General features: G+C 36.7%; 1 protein-coding gene and 1 pseudogene across 1 annotated transcript in view; both read left to right on the top strand.

The window, feature by feature from the left end:
- LOC149817082 (chaperone protein dnaJ GFA2, mitochondrial-like) overlaps positions 1–13,469 on the top strand; it is a 63,486-nt gene extending 50,017 nt beyond the window's left edge. Inside the window, exons 14-19 of the mRNA XM_089987210.1 lie at positions 3,561–3,652; positions 3,734–3,805; positions 4,156–4,212; positions 12,363–12,411; positions 12,550–12,616; positions 12,906–13,469. Of these exons, the coding sequence (XP_089843336.1) occupies positions 3,561–3,652; positions 3,734–3,805; positions 4,156–4,212; positions 12,363–12,411; positions 12,550–12,616; positions 12,906–13,005 (437 nt within the window). The 3' untranslated portion in view covers positions 13,006–13,469. The remainder of the gene's footprint in view (positions 1–3,560; positions 3,653–3,733; positions 3,806–4,155; positions 4,213–12,362; positions 12,412–12,549; positions 12,617–12,905) is intronic.
- On the top strand, positions 3,093–3,218 carry LOC149817083 (U2 spliceosomal RNA; annotated as a pseudogene).
- Positions 13,470–20,730: the final 7,261 nt, after the last annotated feature.

Genomic DNA, 20,730 nt, shown 5'->3' with positions numbered 1-20,730 from the left:
CTCATTGTTTATTTGCTTCTTTCTAGTTTCAGCATCATTGGGAGTTTCCCAAACGGGCTCTAACTTAGCCATTTGATCCCACAACTTGTTTAAAGAGCCAAAGTATTCTCTAATACTTTTGTCACCTTGTTTACAATTGTGTATCTTGTCTTGGAGCTTTCATTGAAACTCAATGTTGCATTGAGTATATGTTTGTTTAATGAAGAGTCATGCTTTATTGACTCTTTCAAACTCTAAAATAGTTTTACACTATCTCATCTAACAGGCACCGCACCCGCACCTGCACCCACACCCACACCCATGCGGGTGCGTCACTTTGACACGACTTCCTTTGTGTCAAGTGAAGTCAACCACACAGAGGTCCATTTTGTTACGATAATGAAGTCGTATATGACATTTCTCGAACTAGATTTTGATGATGAACAAGTGAATCAACTGCATTTCAGCTAAGGCAATGAAAAAAGATGACAAGAATTGAAGAATTCGATGAAGAATCTTTGAAGACTAGTGTGCAAATGTAAATTTCATTAAATGTCTTAGATTCTTGTAAGAGCCTTACTTAGAGTGCATATTTCAATTGCATTTCACCTAAAAAATCTTTAGAAAAACTTTTCTAAAAGAACCCTTGATGAAAATCATTTTAGAAAACTCTTTACTTAATCTTTCATGTTTATTAGTCGACTAACAGACTCACCAGTCGACCAACTTTTTCGCGCCAAATTTTTCTAAGCTAAAACGTCAACTTTCTGAATTAGTCGACTAATCGACTCTTAGTCGACCAGACAAAATGTCTATTTTGTGAAAAATTTAGCAACAGTTGACTGAAGGTTTTCTTAGTCGACCGGACAAAATGTCTGCTTTCTGAAAAATTTAGTAGCAGTCGACTGAAGGTTTTCCTAGTCGACCGGACAAAATGTGTGTTTTCAGAAAAATTTAGCAGGAGTTGACTGAAAGGTTTTTCAGTCTACTGATGATATTATCAGTCGACTAACTTTTTTTTAGCCGACTAAGTTTTCAAACTTCAGATTTTAAAACGGCTATGTTAAACTCAGTAGTCGACTGACGATAACTGTCAGTCCGCTAATATTTGATTTCAGTCGACTAACTACTGTTCCAGTCGACTAATTTTGCCATTTTTTCCTGAAACTTTTAAAAGGTGTGTCTTTTCATTTTTCAAACGAATTGACCGTTCAAAAGTGACTGTTTTTTACACCTTTTCATACCCTCAACGTATGAAATCTTTCAACTATAAATATGAGTGAATTCCACACTCAAAAACATTGAATTACAAAGATCAGATTCTTTGCTTTTCACTCCTATTCATGCAAGCATTTATTTTCTCACTCGATATTTTCACTCCAGTTTTTCACTCAAATTATTTTGAGAGATAGTGAATTCGTGAGTTGAGTATTTGAACAACCTCAGAAGCCAATTGCATTTCATCTGCATTTATAAGAAAGGCTCGTAGGTTGATTGTAAGTTTGCTTACTAATATTTTTCTGTAAAAGAAAATGACTCCTTAGTTTAAAGGAGTTGTTTACTTTCAGTAGGGTTGTTATTGAAAGTGAGACCGGATTTGGTCTGTATGTTTTTGTGGTTACACAAAGTTGATAGTAGATATCTCAAGCGGGTTTTGCTTGGGGACTGGATGTAGGTCAGGAAGACCGAACTAGGATAAATTATTGTGTGATTGTTCTGCGAATCTCAAAATCCTTCAAAATTCCAAAGATGTTATTTAAAAGCACTATTCACCCCCCCTCTAGTGCTCGTTGCCTCGATCCTACAACACTTTGACATATCTGTCTAAAAGTAGATTCAGTTAACCCTAACCAAGTCCAATTGTATCTATATTATATATATAAATACATAAATGCACGCACATACATGTAGTGTTAACTTAAAACTATTAAAAATTATATATATACCTTCCTTGCACCCAAGTTTCTTTAAAGTGCCGCATTCGTGCCCGTATCCACACCTGCATCCGTACCCGCACTTCGTTCATACTTGTCATAAATAAGGAAAGTGCCTTGGCATGAGCAATTTCCTATTCCTTCAAAGCTTTCTTATAACCTATAAAGTCTTTTTCCTTTTTTTCTCCTTTAAGAACCTCCTTTTTAATGGTTTTATCCTTTCTTTTAATGGATTTTGTAAGAGTGAGTTGTGGTTCTACTGTGGAACCATCAACATATTCCTACGATCCTTTACCAATAAGGATTCTTTTGATGGCGGTAACCCATAAATTGTAGTTCTTTCCATCAAATTTTATTGAATCTACCGTCACCACTTCTTTTTGGGCCATAAAACCAAAGAATACAAAGCAAGAGAAAAGAAAGAGGAAAAAAATAAATACTTGAGCAAACTTTCACTCTTATTGAATCTCCAATGTCTCTATGCATCAATAAGAAGACCTATCTTCAAGAAAGTTAGTAGGCATGTTTCATGAGGCAAAGCCCGATCTTCACACCACCTCAAAATACATAACACTAAGAAGTCGATAGGCTCGGATTCCATGTCATGAACTGAAGTATATGCCTTGGTGTGCCACTTATAGGCAAGAGAACACTTAGAACAATTGGCCTCTTATGGGTCAATACTTGAAAACACAAGAATGCGCCACTAAGGGCTGAGAACACACATGAAAATAATGGATATTATTGGGGAATAATCCCTTTGAGAATACATAACAAGCGAGAGGGGTCTCACCCCTTTATATACAAAGGAAAGGCTCTAGGGAGCCGTTGGGTAGGGTCCAACGACTCTACCCATTTTCCAAAAAGCCCTTCAAGGCTGGGAATAAATACAAAAAGTAAATAATAATAAAAAAGAACAAAAATGAAAATACACTTATTTTGAATATATATGTGAAAGGACTAAAATGCCCCTGAACAATATATGTATAGACATACATATGTAAACACATATAAATATATATATTTACATTATATGTGTATACATTAACAATAAATTCATGCTTTTAAGTGTTTGATAAAAAGATTTATTAGGTTTTGAATTTTCTAATATTGCCCATTAATTGAACATCTAAATTTGAAGCAGATTGTCATATTGATTTACTCATCTTGAACTAAGTGATACCTTTCTCGGCCTTTTGGCTAAGATCAAGTGTAGTATCTTTTATCATCTTCAACCAACACATTGGTGCGACAAATCTTACACGAGTGGTTTTTTTTTTTTGCAAGAGCCAAAATAGATTCATTTATCAAAAGAATCACAGACCGTCCATTTTCTCTAATTTATGTGTTGTTAGATTCCTAATTGGCCTTCTGTCATCGTAAATAAGAAGTAAAATTACTTAACCAACTTGGCAAAATATGAATTGGAAGCAACAACGCTATGTGATACTCAATCTGAGACTGTTCAAGTATCCTTTTATCAGCAATAGCACATGATGATCAGTGTGCCTTTACAATTTGACCCATGAAGTCATGTTCTCCAAGAGAAGTGTCTTGGAGTCTAAGACCGCTCAATACATCACAGTCAAATGTTCAAGTGTCTTGCTTATGGAATGATCCTTGATTCATTTTTGGTAACTCCTTCAGGAGTAGATGATAATGAAACTTTAAGGGTCTCTAGAAGTGGTGGGGCTGATCCTGATGGTGATCAACCTGGTGATCTCTATGTTACAATCAAGGTGAAACAGCATGTTGATGATTTTATTGTCACTGTGTTAAAGTTGAGTTGCTTCTGTGCTGATTGCTTGATACATTCGCAGGTCCGTGAAGATCCAGTTTTCCGTAGAGAAGGTGCTGATATTCATGTGGATGCTGTAATTGGTGTCACCCAGGTACTATTGTTCTTTTGTTATAAAACAACATTCAAATATTACCGGTATCAGCGTGAAATAATGCCAGACACTATCTAAATCATGTTTTTCTTCTGAGCTAACAAAAAGTGGGGTGATGCTAGTTGTCCTCTACAGATTTGGAAAATTTTGAGTATGTGGTTTTCTTGCGATCATTATTTAATGTGGGTATATATTAAATTTATGCTCAGCAATCAGCTCGGCCATATATGCATTAATTACTTACCTGGTTCAATTTGATGTGCAGTAGATATCTCTTTTTGGGTGCCAGCTTTCTGAATTTTCTTTCAGACTAATATCATTTATCTGCTTGGTGAACTGTTCTTTTGCAGGCGATTCTGGGAGGAACAATTCAAGTTCCAACCCTTACAGGGGATGTTGTTCTGAAGGTTTGTACAGTCCCATTTATCCTATCATTTTCTGTGCTACTGATGTTTGTTGGGATATGCACATCCTTTCTTATTATTTTAGGAATATAATAATACATTAATTTGCAAATTTCTTGATATAATTACAGGTGGATTTTGTGTGTGTGCACGTGTGTGTGAAAATGTCTACAAAGAGACAATACGCATACAAGACAAATACTTTACAAAAGATGTGCACAAAGTCTCTCACACAATACTTGAACAAACACACACAAATGCGTAAAAATAAGCAAACATGCACAAAGGCATGTATCTATTGAAAGAGGGCAATGCGACTCTCAAGCTTGGAGAATACAATGGGGAAACACCCCTATTTATACAAGTGCTAAAGGGACCACCTTGGGGCTCCCAAAGGACGGTCAAAATTGGGAGGCCCCCAAGGTAATGACAACAACATAAAAAAATAAAAATAAAAAGTGAAATAGAAAAATAAAAAATGAAATACAAGCATATTCCAAGTGGAATATGCGTAAAACTGGAAATTACAGAAATACCCTTTTTGGGTATTATGATAAACGTATATATATATATTTATATATATAGAGATACATATACATATAGTATATGTATATGTATCTCTCTCTCTCTATATATATATATATACAATTGGATATTTGGGTTTACATTTTAACACCCCCCTTTAAACTTACGGTGTGATAACCGCAAGTTTGCCAAGAAGTAAGTGAAACCTGGGCGAACAAAGTGCTTTAGTGAAGAAGTCCACCAACTGATATTCAGACGTCACATACGAGAGATCAATGACCTTCAAGTATTCCTCCCTGACACAATGGCAGTCCATCTCTATATGTTTTGTTCGCTCATGAAAAATGTGATTCTTGGCAATATAAATTGCACTTTTGTTGTCGCAGCATAACTTTGTTGGTTCTCCAATGTAAATTCTCATATATTCTAGAAGACGCTGAATCCATACAATTTCCATGGTGGTAGACGCCATAGCTCTATATTCTGCTTCGGTGGAGGACGGAGAGACCTTCTGTTGCTTTTTACATTTCCAAGAAATTAAAGACTCACCTAAGAAAACACAGAAACCAGTGGTGGAGTGACGATTATTAGGGTCACCTCCCAAATCTGAGTCAGTATAAGCAATTAACTTTAATTCAGAAGAGGAAGACAAAAATACTCCCTTATTTACAGTTCCCTTTAGATATTTGATGATACGAAGAACAACACTCATGTGAACCGTTGTGGGAGCATGCTGAAACTGACTAGCAATGTTGATTGCATGAGTCTAATCAGGTCAGTGATGCTGAGATACATCAACGAGCCTACCAGTTGCCTGTAAAGAGTAGGATCGGTCAGAGGAATCTCATCATCAATCTTCATTTTTGAGCCCACTATTTCAGGGGTTTCGCAAATTTTGTCATCAGATATTTCTGACTTGTCAATAATCTCACAAGCAAGTTTAGTCTGAGATAGAAAATAACCATGTTGAGAATAAGCAACCTCAATTCCAAGAAAATATGTCAAAAAACCTAAGTCTGACATTTCAAATTTCGAAGTTAAGACAGATTTAATACCCTTGATTCCTTCGACATCATCACCTGTGATTAGTATATCATCAACATAAAGTAATAATATCATAATCTCTGCATCAGATTTTCTAATGAATAATGCAGTATCAGTATAACAAGAAGAAAATTCATTTTCCATCATTACATGTTAAATCTGTCATACCAGACTTTGGGTGCCTTTTTCAACCCATAGAGATCTTTTCAAAGGCGAAAAACTTTATCTTTAGGAATTTTCATACCTGGTGGGGCATCCATATACACTTCTTCATTAAGACCACCGTTTAGAAGAGCATTTTTCTACCATTTGAAAAATGTTCCATTTTTTAATAGATGCAATAGTGATAAAACATCTGACTGTAACCATTCGAGCTACGGGAGCAAATGTCTCTTCATAGTCAATGTCATATTCTTGCCCATACCCTTTCGCGACTAAACGAGCCTTATACTTTTCCAGAGATCCATCGCTCTTAGTCTTAACTTTAAATACCCAACGACAACCTATAATTTTCTTTCCAACAGGTAGAGTTTGAAATTCCCACGTCTCAGCTTTTCTAAGAGCTCTGAGTTCATTTTTCATAGCTTCTTGCCATTCTACACATTGTTTGGCTTCCTCGAAGTTTCTAGGTTCAAAATAAGAATGGATGGCACTAAGACAAACCCTATATTTAGGTGAAAAAGAATCAAAGGAGACACATCCAGATGGAGGTTTCCTATTTCTTTCAGACGGTCTGTGATCATAAGTGAGAACAGACTCACTATACTGCTCAATAGCACTTCTGAAAGTATCTCAATTTCTACGTGAATAGGTTATTGGGTCATTTGAAGTTCTATCTCCTTGAATATTGGGTGAGTTAAATTCATCAATATTTACTTTATTATCATGATTTGATGATATTTCATCATCACTAGACACATCATCACTAGATAGTAGGTCAAATAAGAAAGAATAATCAACATTTTCGTGGTGAGAATCATTTCTTTCAAAGCCACTCTCATTTTCCAAAAAAGTTGTATTTCTTGAGACATATAACTTATCATTTATAGGATCGTAACATTGAAACCCTTTTTTAGTTTCGGAATATCCAAGAAAAGCACAGGGAATGGCCTTGAGAGAAAGTTTATCATTCTTATCTTTAAGAATAAAACATTTGCAACCAAAGACTCGTAATCGATTATAATCAGGTTCCATTTTATATAGTACTTCAAAAGGAGAGATTTTACCCAAATTCCTAGATGGTAAATGATTTATAAGGTACACAGAAGCAAGAGCCGCCTCAGCCCAAAAGTTTTTAGGAATATTTTGGGATATAAGAAGGGTTCAAGTGGTTTCAATGATATGTTTGTTTTCTTTCCGCCAACCCAATTTGTTGAGGGGTTTTAGGACAAGACCTTTGGTGAACAATTCTACTATCTTCAAGATACTTCTTGAATTCATTAGAGAAATATTTTCCTCCAGAATCACTTCTGAATATCTTTAGGTTGTTGTTAAATTAATTCTTAACCATCACATGAAATGATTTAAAACATGAAAAAACTTCATGTTTATGTCTAAGGAAATAAATCTAAGAATACCTAGAAAAATCATCCTCAAAAATCACATAATAAGAAAACCCTCCTTTTGAAACTACTAGTGCCGGTCCCCAAACATCCGAATGAACGATTTCGAAGGGTTCAGAAGTAAACATGGATCTTTGTTCAAAAGGCATACTTCTCATTTTTCCAAGAATACAGTCATTACAAGAGAATGTATTTTTACAAAGATTTTTAGCAAAATATAAATAAGATAACTTGGTGATATTAGGATGACCAAGTCTTTTGTGTCAAACATTTATATCCTTATGTCGAGCAACATTACAAAAAGAATTTTTTGGAAATTGAAAAGAGTCCATATAGTATAAGTCTCCCTTCCTAGAGCCTTCCTCAATCAATTTTCCGGACCGGCGATCCTGTATTAAACATTTATTAGAAGAAAATTTAATATCGCACCCATGGTCCGAGAGTTGAGAAACAGAGAGAGAAGGTTCAAATTTAGTTTAGGTATAAATCTAATTTTGGGAATAAAAAAATTTTGAGTTTCAAAATTGCCTACGCCTTTAATTTCAAGAGAAGTCCCATCCACAAACAAAAGATGGGGAAATATTTTTTTAATATTCGGAAAGGGAATACATGCTTGGGGACATATGAAAAGACGCACCCGAATCCAAAAGCCAAGAGGTTTTACCTGGAGGAGAGAAGGTGGACACAACAGCTCCTGAAATGGCTCCCTTGAGAAGAGGTTGGAGAGCTTCCATAATTTGGTTAAGAGAAAGAGATCCACTCAAAGAAGTCTCCTCTTTTTGCGGTGGAGCAGTGGTAGCCATGGCAAGGAGTTTCTTTGAACATATAGGTTTGATATGCCCCAGTTCTTTACAAAAATGACAAACAAGCTTACTATAATCCTTCTTTCCTCCTTGTCCACTATTTCCTCCTTGATTCTTAAAATGAGTAGGCCGATAGGCCCTTAGATTATTTTCGGGTCTAGATACCGCATTGACCCCATCATTGTCTTCGGAGTTAGAAGGAACCGCACGCACATTTGACCCTTGCTTACTTATACCCATACGGGTTTCTTCCCCACTAAGTTTGGTAAGAACATCCTCAAGAGAAGGGGGAGTAAAAGACGATAAAAGAGAGGACCTTATTTGTTCAAATTTGGGCCTTAGCCCATTTAAAAAATTGAAGAATATATCTTCTTCTAATTGTTTATGGCGAAGTTCAATCGCCTCTCCGCTCCACTTTGGTTCGAGCATAGCAAGCTCGTCCTAAATAGAAGAAAGCTCGGCAAAATATTCCCTAATGGTCATATCGCCTTAAAGGAGAGTAAGAACCTTCTTTTGAAGGTAATACTTATGTGACAAGTCTCTTGAAGTATACATTTTTTCAAGATAATGCCAAGCTTCTGAAGATTTCTTTAATTTAATAATGTTGGCATTAATCTTAGTTTCAACCGATGAAAAAATCCAAGAAAGAATCTTGAAATTTTTCATCTCCCATTCATCATGTTTCTTTGAATAATCTTCAAGGGCTTTAGTTTTTTCCTCCCCCTCAAGGATCTTAATTTCACCTTCCTTCATTACGGTGATTTTTGGTTCCGGTTCCGGGATTGTGCCTTGCACAAAACCCCAAAGATCTTTCCCTTTTACATGAGCCTTCATGTTCCCAGCCCAAACGTGATAGTTGGAGCCATTTAGTTTGAAACCGAGAGCACAGACTCTTTTTCACCCATTAGAGAAGAAAGATGAAAGATGAAATACGTACTACAATGAGATTTTAGAGTCTTGTCGTAAAGCACTACTAAAATATTGAAGGAAGAATATCCACCACTTCAATCTTCAAACATTTAAAGGCACACTTTTTGAGGCACACGAAAAGCGAAGATTCACACGATCTTTAATGTCCAGCCAAGCTCTGATACCATGTAAAAATGTCTACAAAGAGACAATACGCATACAAGCACAAATACTTTACAAAAGATGTGCACAAAGTCTCTCACACAATACTTGAACAAACACGCACAAATGCGTAAAAATAAGCAAACATGCACAAAGGCATGTATCTATTGAAAGAGGGCAATGCTTGAGACTCTCAAGCTTGGAAAATACAATGGGGAAACACCCCTATTTATACAAGTGCTAAAGGGACCACCTTGGGGCTCCCAAAGGAGTCGTTGGGAGCCCCCAACGACTCTATTGGGAGCCCTCCAAGTAACGACAACGACATAAAAAAATAAAAATAAAAAGTGAAATAGAAAAAGAAAAAAAGGGAAAAAATAAATACAAGCATATTCCAAGTGGAATATGCGTAAAACTGGAAATTACAGAAATACCCTGTTCGGGTATTATGATAAAAGTATATATATATATATATAATGGGATCTTTGGGTTTACATTTTAACAGTGTGTGCATGACAGTTATTAACTTTACCTTGAAAAGACAATTTTTTAAATATTTGCTCATAAAATTTTTAAAATTCCTTGATCATGTCAAATCGATATTACCAAATAACCATGCCATTGTTGAATATGTTAAGGGTATTATTGTGGTGAATGCGCTTGCACAACCTCATATCTTCAATATCTTGAAAATATTGTGACATTATCATGAATCATGACAGATTTCTGTTTAAGTTTTCCAATTTAAGTAGAAAAAATTCTTAAATTATTATTTTTTCTACTTATTTTCTTCGTTCCCTGCTTCTATATATCATTGTTAAACATCAGGAATTTTTCAGATAAGTCAAACCAGTGTCCGGCACAACATGACACTAGGAAACCAGGCACTTTATGGACATAGTCAAACCTGTGTCCAACACAGTCAGTATTGTGTCATGATGTCATCAACTTTATTTATTTCCTTTTATGACTTCATTACCTATTCTGTATTCACTTGTGTTGTTTTTCTTTTAAATTTGTTATCAATTACATTTTATTTCAATTTCAACTTAGTTTTATTATTGACATTTTTTATTATAGTGTTCCAGAGTTATTTTTCAAGAGTTTGCACTTAGATGATATTCATGTTTTATTGCCTTATATATATATATATATATATATATATATATATAGGGAGAGAGAGAGTATATGTCCTAATTTTTAAGAATTGTTGTTTCGTATCAAGCTTATCTGCATTGTAACTTTTTCTTGCATATGTATTAATGTGGCATGTATTGGTGTCTATATATTTGGGGCTTATTGGGCTTAATATCATTATACTAGTGTCACCTCTGTCGCCAATATCAAGTCAGCCAATGTTATCTACAGTTTATCGCTATATTTTCAGAATATCACCATTACTTAAAATATTATGATATTATCACGATCAATGTTGTGAATAGCATTGAGGCGTAGCGAGGCGTAAAGCGTAAGCTTCACAAAAAATATTAAAAAATAAACCAAATGAAAAAAACAAAATAAAGATGCTTCATTTATGTACTATTAATGAATAATTGGATAAAGTGAAGAATCTACAGTAAATCATAGTTGATTTTTCTTTACACAAATTGAAAAGCAAACTATTGCAATATGTAAACTATATCAGGGAAGTATATCATGATTCAGATGAAATCATATTAAATCCTGCATATTGTCAGCGGAATGTTTCTCCATCTATAAAATCCAGCATCAATGTGCCATAAACAATACATACAAACAGAGCACACGCACACCACATGTTCACCTACACACACATCATAAAGCACACATACACGTATATGCATGGCATTCATCAAACACACTGACAACAAAAAGGATCAAGAAAGATAGATGACAGGAATAGAGAAGAAAAAGAAGAAAGAAAGATTAAAATTCAAAAGAAAATGAAAAAGAAAAGGAAAAAAAGAAAAGAAGAAGAAGAAAGAAGGAAAAGATGGGGAAAAACAGAAGAAGAATGAAATAAAGAAAAGAACAGAGGTCATGAAAGAAGAAGGAAAAGACTGAAATAAGAAGGAACAGAGAAGAAGAAATATATAGAATAAAAGAACATAGAAGAAGAAAAAGAAGAATGAAAGATTAAAAATGAAAAGAAAAGAAAAAAGAAGAAAGGGGAAAGAAAAAGGAAGAAGAAAGAAGATGGGGAAAAAAGAACAATGAAATAAAGAAAAGAAGAAGAATAGAGGGCACAAAAAAAGGGAAAAAACTGAAAGAAGGAAAAAAATGAAAGAGAAGAATAAGAAGAATACCGTCGGTCACCGGAAAACCTTTGTTGGAAAATCCTCGCCGTTTAGAAAGGAGGTGGAGGAGAGAAGGGGAAAAGAGTTTGACGTTGCCTTAAAACTTCTCCCTTTCACGAGAATTCATGTTTCTTTTTTTTAATGACATAAAACAGGTCAAATGGAGCGTTTGACCCCATTTGACCACCTTAAATATGAGGCACACCTCGAGGCACATGAGGTGCACGCCTCATAACCTCTTGCGCTTTGTAGGTGCGCATCGAGGCATATGAGGATTCGCCTCGGTTCAAGGAACGCTTTTCACGCCTTGAAATGAGTTTTTGACAACATTGATAACGATATTATCGTGATGATATCATGATTTTTTATTTGGAAAATTTCATGTTTTTAATATTTTAAGAATACATTTTCTATTTTTTGTTCCTTTTATATTTTCAAACCTTCTAAATCTTGTTTCTTTATATTTTGCAAGAAAAATCATGCAAGTCTATTATTTTCTTATCCTTTTTTTTATTTATATATTTTCAATATTTTTAAACTCTAGATTTTGCGAGATTTTCTAACTTTTGAAAATCTCTCTGAGAAATAAGATCACCCAGAAAATACCTTGAATGACATGGGTGACTGCAGTATACTAATGCCTGGATTTATTTGAGAATTGGGTACAGATTGGACAAAACCCCATCCTGCAGGTCCAATTGGGTTGCATCCTGGTTCCAATCTGCCAGATGAGTGTGTTGTAGATATAATGATTTCTATTTGGCGTACTTTTATTTTTGGATATTTTGAATTGTCATTGGTTAAAACACTTGGAAAATTTATTGTTTGTTTAGAATTGTCAAAAGTGAAACCTGTCATTTTATGTTGCCTAGGTTCGGCAAGGCACTCAGCATTCTCAGAAGGTAGTTTTGAAAGGAAAAGGTGAGTTAAAATACACTCGTCAGATTTTTCTGTCAATTTGATTGGTCATATTGATAATAAAATGTGTTTTATTTCTCGTTCTACCCCTTGCACCCATATAGAAGTACTTCACGAGACTATGTTTGGGCATTCTTGCAGGGATCAAGACACGGAGTTCTTCCTTCTACGGGAATCAATATGTCCACTTTAATGTTACAATACCAACGTAAGTATCTCTTTCTTTTTTCTTATTTTTCAGGATAGAATGTAATGCATCTTTTTGGGTGTTATTTTGTTCAAACCCAACGAGGGCTGCTCCCTATGGTATTTCCCTTCTCGTTCTTTGTTTGAATTCTGTGGGCGTTGAGAGTTGAGGTCCACTGTTTCCAGCAGTCCATATGCATATAATTGATTGCCCGTTTGTTGATGGTCTCTTTCTCTATCGTAGCACTGATTCCACTTCAGTTATCTTGTTATTCGTAGTTGCATGGTTCCTTATGTCACTCCTTTTTCAGGAATTTGACAGAGCGGCAGAGAATGCTAATTGAGGAGTTTGCAAAGGAAGAACAGGGAGAATATGAAAGGGGTTCTGCAGCTGCTGGAGCAAGCGGGTAAAATTTCAATAAAATGGGAGGGAAATTATTTGGACCATGACCATTTATTGCCAATTTTGGTAGGGTAATGTCTAGGTATACTATTGGCACTGTGTACGTCACATGTATCCTGAGCCCTGAGTATAAATCGTGTTCGCTGTAAAAGGGTGATAGGGAAGGGGAGGGGGGGGGGCTAAATGCTGTATATAAACTTGGTGGCTATGAATTGAATGCTAGAGAGTGCTTTTTTTTTTTCTTTGTTATCCTTGTTTGCCTCTGAGAAAACAATGTCAAATAGGACTGGTTTAGTTAAGATTTCTATATTAATCTCTTTTATAGGGGTCACTAATGAAACGAAGAAATGGGATCGTTGTTGCTGAAGATAAAGTGCTTTTTCACCAATAAACATATTGGGACGTGTGGTCCATTGTAAAGGGTTTTCACTAGCACTTTTTTTAATAAAATTTTATTGTCATGACTTGTAAACGTACGGATGTGAAAAATCATTGAAATATGCTTGTTGAACTTTGTGTTTTTCAGTTTATTTTGCTGAAGGCCAAATGCTATTTCAATTGACAGATGGCGTACTTGTATATCAGTGATGGATTAGAATGAAATGTGAATTCTATCTCTGCGATTGGTAAATATCCATATGATGTAAAACTACCCTCAGTAATTTTGGCTGAATTCCAGCTTGAAGATTGTGTGGCCGTCATGCCTGTACAAAATATAATCATACATTGACGTGATATGGTTTCTGTTCAAAATCAGGGGTGTCTTTGGAGTTAACCAGAGTATGGAGGAGATTTGGCAAAAAAACTCTGAAGTCTTCGGGTGGAACCACGTAGTAGTTTCGAATTTTGGATCTACTTGAGCTGATTGCACTGAGATAAAATTTTGCTATGAAGTTTGTGGCTGTGTATGGAAACCTACCTATGGGGATACGGCTGCGTGGAATCCACAACAGCATGATGTTTGGGATGGAGGATGCTTACCTCATGTGAAAGAGAAGAGGCTCATTCATAAGTGAAGAGTTGTTGGAAATATAAACAACAAAACTGGAGGATAGAATATAAGAATAGGAATTGTCGAAAAAAATAAGTAAACAAAAGAAATATCTGGTTCAGTTGTTAAAGCTGCATTGAAAAAATTTGCTGTTGATGATTCTTGAATAATCGAGGATGAAGTCACCATCTGGTTGGGACTACAAAGAATCATCAAAAATTATGCAAAAACAGCCCAAGGTTGCGGTGTTTTGGTTTTTATGCATGAGGTATAAGCGAAGTTAGCAAGAAATATGTGTGAACTTTGTGAGGTTTATGCGAGCTAGAACAAAAAGTTTATATATATACTTTGAAAGGCAAGTTGGGGTTAAGCAAACCCCTATAAGAACAGCCACCCCATGTGGCAGTGTAACGCCTCAAAATTTCAAACTTGTTTTCTTTTTAAGAGTTTTTGTTTTAGCAAAATAACGAAAATGATTTTCGAAATGGTAAGTCTATAAATCTTGGGTGCATTACCGTAAAGCTTTTATTTTACAATGGATTTGCATCTTCGGAACAACATTTAAAAATTATATGCATTAAAAGATAATATCAAGTTTATACAAAATGAGATTTTCTGAGGAAACCTTTATACAAAATTCAAAACCCAAAAGATGTATTTAGGTGACAGAATGCCAGAAGAAATAGTGAGATCTTGATGCCATTTTGCAATCGCCTGTACTCATAGGATGAGTCAATTTCATGGAAAACTGGTAGATGCACAAGTAACAATTTAAAACAATTCTAACACATGCTTTATCTCATACATGATATGCAATTCAACATAAGTAAAGTGAACATGATAACTTTGTTTCGATATTAACTGTCTTGAGGGTACGAACATGAGCGAAACATAGAAACAATTTAGATTGTTCGTGAATTTGTTATGCTATGTATTTTTTATACCTCAAACAATTAGTTAAGTTTGTTCTTAAGGAGACGGTCGGTGACCAAGAGAGGATTCTTCAAAGGCATTTGTGGCAAATGATGCATCCAACTTCTGCAGAAGTTCATGGGATCTATCACCTAGGATAATTTTTGCTATCCCATCACCTAACTGCCATGACTGAGGACACCGAGTCATTTTCCCAAAGGGTGATTGTTAACAATCTGTCCATCAAAATTTTTGTATCATCCCATCATTTTCTTTGACGAAAACAAATAGGTGAATGTGTATGTCAGGTTTTATTTAACTGAAGACTCATTCTATATGCTCTGGTCTTTTAAACCAGCTCGAGCATCTTGCCTATGAAGGCGATTATCACCATTATGCGATTTCAACGATGTGCATTTTGCACATTTGGAGGTTATCGTAACCCTCTCAATAAATCACCGTAGTACTAACATGTCGTGTATGTCTGATAGTACTGCTACGATGAAAAGGGTAACGGTTTCTCAAAAGAAACCCCAACTCCAATGTTTCGTAAAAGAAACGATGTAACCATTTTAGTTTAGTTTGACATGATTTTGTTTTTCCAACTACTTTTATATCATTGTATAATTTGTACTATTCGAGATCACCACGAATCTCTCATCCAGTTATCATAGTATCAACATGCTACGCATGTCTCATGATACTGCTTACGATAAAAGGGGTATAAGTTTCTCAGAAGAAACTCCAACCAAACACATTCTCCCAACCAGGGATATCTGGGTTATATCGGATATTAAATCGAAGTTAAAGCATTTCCTCTTATCGTGCCGATTTGGGAAAAACCTGGTTGCAAATAAGCAACCCTCAAGTACTTGAATCTTGTTTTTCAAAACTACGTATTTTTGGAATGCTGGATTCTCGCAAGGATTTCATTCTCTTTAAAATTCTAGCACCCATGCGTAAATCTGTCTTTTGTAAAAGTGCAAGCATGCTACAGGATAGGAAGGGATACACAATTACATATCTTACGAGGTTACATATATGTATGAATAATACATATATTACATAAATGCAGGTCTGTGCACATTATAGCGCGATAGCAATGTATAAAGCAAGACTTGATGTGCAAAATCGCACATTGAGCTAAATAAATGCATAAGCAGTGCATGGGGTACGAAATTATACCTCGGCTAAATAAATGTGTAAGCAGTGCACGAGGTATAATATCGTACCTTGGCTAAATAAATATGTAAGCAGTGCACGAGGTACAAAACCATACCTCGGCTAAATAAATATGTAAGCAGTGCACGAGGTATAAAACTATACCTCGGCTAAATAAATACGTAAAGTAAATGACATAACGGAAAGAGGACAATGATCGCAAAACTGCGTCCTTGAATTTAATGCGTAAGCAGTAGCCTGTGTACGTAATATCGCGACGATAAAGTAACATAAAGAAAAGACGATAAGGATCATAAAATTACGTCCTTAAATTAAATACCTATATGTATATATATAATTCACAAGTGTTATGAATTGTCGATCCATTGTCTTTTGTGCAACTTTTCCCTACCTTGAAGAATATCGGATTTGCTAACGTTTTTGGCGTAAGTGATAAGTGGTGCATGCCTCGGTGCACGCATGGAGTCTGTTGCATCGATGTGGTGCGCTAAATGATTTGTCGTGCTACAGGAAAAAGAAAAGAAACAGTATGCGTTGGTGTTGCATTTGGGTTGCAAGGGGTGAAACCCGACCCTGGCCCGCGTCGCTAAGCTGAGCCATGCTTTGAGTCAGTGTGCGCTGAGCCGACAAATGGAGAGGACCGAGCTCACTCGGGCGAGTGAGCTGGTTAGGCTACCACCGACAAAGGAAAAACAATGGGTGGGGTATGCTCGGCCAAGCCTGACACCAATCTGAGAATGCAGGGAATGGGGTGGGCTCGGCTACCAGGCTGAGCCCGGCCCCATCCTGGGAACACAGAGGGTGGAGTGGTCATGGCTACCAGGCCGAGCCCAGCTCCGTCCTGAGAACACAAGAACAAGGTGTCAGCCCCTCCTATGCTGGGAAGAGGAACCAGGGAGGGGCGGTGCCCCTCCTCTGAGAAAAAAGAAAAGGACCGTGTCTAGTATAAAATTTCACAAACTATACCCGGGTTCATGTATTAATTGGACCTTCGGATTTGGATCTGGGTCTTAAATAGGTCTTCTTATTTATCACTGTACCCGGACCCTATAGGATTTAGTTCGGGTAGAGTCTGGGTAAACCCGACACATTGATACCTCTACCCTAGATGCTGGCTCCAAAATGTGTGTCTCTATGACATAGCTTGGTAGAGAATGTGTTTGGCTCGAACTTAGTGCATCTCCACTATAAGTTATAGCTGTGCCACTGGATCCAAAATGGCATGTCCCTATGACAGAATGGTAGAGAACACGTTAGGCTTGAGCTGGTGCATCTCAATTATACTTTTTTTGTACTTTTGTTTGTTATAATGTGATGCGTGGTATCTCCATGGGTCTTGTTGTCTCCCCTAGATGCTGCATCCAAAGTGACGTGTCCCTGTGACATAGCTTGGTTGAGAATATGTTTGGCTTGAACTTAGTGCATCTCCCTTGCAGCAAAAGGGGAAACAGGGAGGGGTGGCGCCCCTCCTCTGTTAAAAAGAGAAGCAGAGAGGGTCTGACACCCCTTCCATGTTGAAAAGGGGAAACATGACACCCCTCTTCTATTAAAAAGAGGAGCAGGAAGGGGGCGATGCCCCTCCCTTGCTGCAAAAAAGAGAATAGAGAGAGGGTGGGGCAAGAGGGTCGATGCCCTCCTGCCAACGCCACCCAGGTGGACCAAAGAGGTGTGTGTGCGTGTGAGAGGCTAGAGGGTCGGTGCCCTCCTGCCACCCTGGTGGACCACATAGTGTGTGTGTGTGGGTGGGGGTGGGGGGAGGGGGGGGGGGGGGGGGGGGGAGGGCTGGCAGCCCCACAGAGAGATCAAAGAGGGGGGTGAGGCAGGAGGGTTGGCGCCCCCATCAAAGAACAAAGAGAGAGGTGAAGAGAAGGAGCAAGGAGAGAGAGACGGAGGGAAGGGGTGCATAGCAGTAGGGGGAGGTCGTCGGCGAGCCGAGGGAGGAAGACGAGAGGGTGAGCGAGAGCGAGAGGGGAGAGAGATAGAGATAGAGACTATCGGTGTGTGTGTGTGTTCCCTTTTCTTAAAAGGGAAACCCCCCTATGTTTAAATAGAAAACACGGAAGGGGGTGCCGGGTATGGTTCTAGTCAGATCCAACCTGGATTCAAATTTTATTTTTTGTTTTTTCATGAGTTTTACAGCCCGAGGGATTTGATCACGGGCCTTCAGCTTGACACATGACCCCTCCTATCACATGGGATACCACCTCGGTAAGATTTTTGATGCGGACCTCTAAAAGCTCACACATATTTTATGCGAAATGCGTGAGATATATGCACACTTAGTCAGGTATTTGCGTTATTCAGAAGTTTGAAAAAACAACAAAAAGTTTGCACATAATTTCATGTGAATTTCATGACATATGTGCAAACTTTGCTTGGTATGTGCTTTTGACGTTTTAGAGTAACATGAAGTTTGAACATAATTTTATGAGAACTTTGTGACATATGTGCAAACTTCATCAGGTATGTGTGATGTTTCGAAGTTTAAAATTAACACAAAGTTTGCACATAATTTCATTTATACTTCGTGATGTCCACAAAAAAAAAACATGCAAAACTCCTTTTAAGTGAGAGTATGCATTACTCGAGGAGCGGAGCGATATATCATGCAAACGTTGCCAGTTTCGTACAAGCGAGAGTTAAAAAGGTCATAACAAAGATGGGTATTTGCGATTTTGGACATGAGAAAGATTTCTAAAATTGTAGGGCATTTCAGAAAATGTGTCATATTTTTGTCATACAGTTTTTTTATCTTTTTAGTAAAAATAATTTGCACGTTGATTTTGTAAAACACTTATTTTAGCACTCCAAATTGCGTAGAGCATCTCTACCACGAGTTACTTTGTGTGTCCTATCATCCTCACATATTAAGTTTAGTTTAGGTTTTTATTGCTACTAACCTCCACCTAAAATGCCACGTCAATTGTACTTCAGCTTCTTTTGATCAAAATTGAGCTGGACGTGCAAGAGATACTACTAACTAACTTCATTTAAATAACATCCTCTCAATGGATATTTGTTATTGTTATCAAACAAATAGATACTCTTTTCTCCTGCTGATAAACAAAGGCAAACACAAATTAAATTACATCTGATATCACTTGAGTTTCATGTTTGGTTATGGATAGGTCTATGCTTAGTCTGCAAATAGATATAGATGCAAGCAGGATCCTGCGTAATCCAAATCTGAATCTGAACTTTGTGTGGTAGATATAATTTTGAATCTGGATCCAAATGAGATCCGATGATGTAAACGTGAATGTGAATATTCCACATCCAAAATATGTGGGGTGATATTGGATCCAGTTAAAAGAGACATTTTTACATATAGAAGATGAAAATGGATCAGATCAAATCTGAATCCGAACAAAAATTTGTGTTCAAATGTTGATCCGAATCAGAAAATTATCCGAATCGGACTCGAATCACATCTTAGAACTTACTTTAAGAATCCATGTCTACAAAAATATACTGTCAGATTTAGCTTAGAGGTCCCTGATCCATTTGCAGCCGTACTTTAAAGCACAGTCTAAGTTTATATACACTCATTGCCTATTGGTATTAGACTTTGAAGAGTGAGTGCAATGGTGGCGTCAGGCTGGCTTGACCCATCCTAGGTCGAATATGAGAAGGTTCATAGTACCATTTTAGGCCAAATTTGAAACCAATAATTGAAAGCTATATATGCTCTAACAATAGCCATTAACATAAATCTTGATTCATCTTATATAAACATGAACTAACTAATACATGTATAGAAGTACGTATACATGCTTTGGTCAAGCTGTTAATGTGCCTATGCTTAAGCACAAGCTCAACCCTTTTGTAACTAAGCAAGCATCAAAGTAGGCTCCAACCTCCAACCCATGTATGCTCAATGAACAAAACAACCAAGCTTGATATGAGCCCTAGCTTCTTGCGAGAAAACCCGATCATTGTTGATACAGAGTGGAGCGAAATGCAATTGAGACCATTTGGATCCAGCATTGTTATTTAAATTTTATTGCATTTAGATCTTAGCTAAGATTTAGACTCGTCTTGTATATGTAGTAAGAATTAGTGTTTTCTATTGTTTCCTATAAGTACTCATTGTAGGGACTTTATAGAGGATTGGATTGGTGAACATTGAGTTAATTTTTTTATTTCATGTAATTTAATTATCCATTAAAATCTTCTTGATAGTTTAGAGTAGCCATCATAACTGTTAATTGATAGATTTCTTTGAATCCAGCTTCGGATTTGCATCAGTTGTGCATCCCTAGTCATACGGGAGCTGGTCATACCCATTGATCCCCTAAGGTACACACTGAGCTTGAATCGAGCTTTTACAGTGTACAGCACTAACCATATGAGACTTGGCTTAACTAAGATAGAACAGGCCAAAACTAGGGTGTCAATCCATCGGTTTTGACCCAGACCCAACACGTACCAAAACCTATAGGGTCAGGGTTTGGTGACAAAATAAGATCTGATTAGAATCCAGGTCAGACCCAAAGATCCCGATTAGTATATGGAGCCGGGTATAGTTTGTGAAATTTCATACCAGAACCAAACCGATTGATTTTTTAATGTAAAATAGATTAAAAAATATTATTTTATAGGTTATGGAGCGGGCCTGATTTTTGTAATCCTTATAGGACCCGGGCAT

This window comes from Nuphar pumila, chromosome 14 (assembly GCF_984573655.1).
Source record: "Nuphar pumila chromosome 14, dmNupPumi1.hap1.1, whole genome shotgun sequence".
Taxonomy (NCBI): domain Eukaryota; kingdom Viridiplantae; phylum Streptophyta; class Magnoliopsida; order Nymphaeales; family Nymphaeaceae; genus Nuphar; species Nuphar pumila.
Note: the sequence above shows the minus strand (reverse complement) of the source record. Positions and strands in the feature narration are given on the sequence as shown.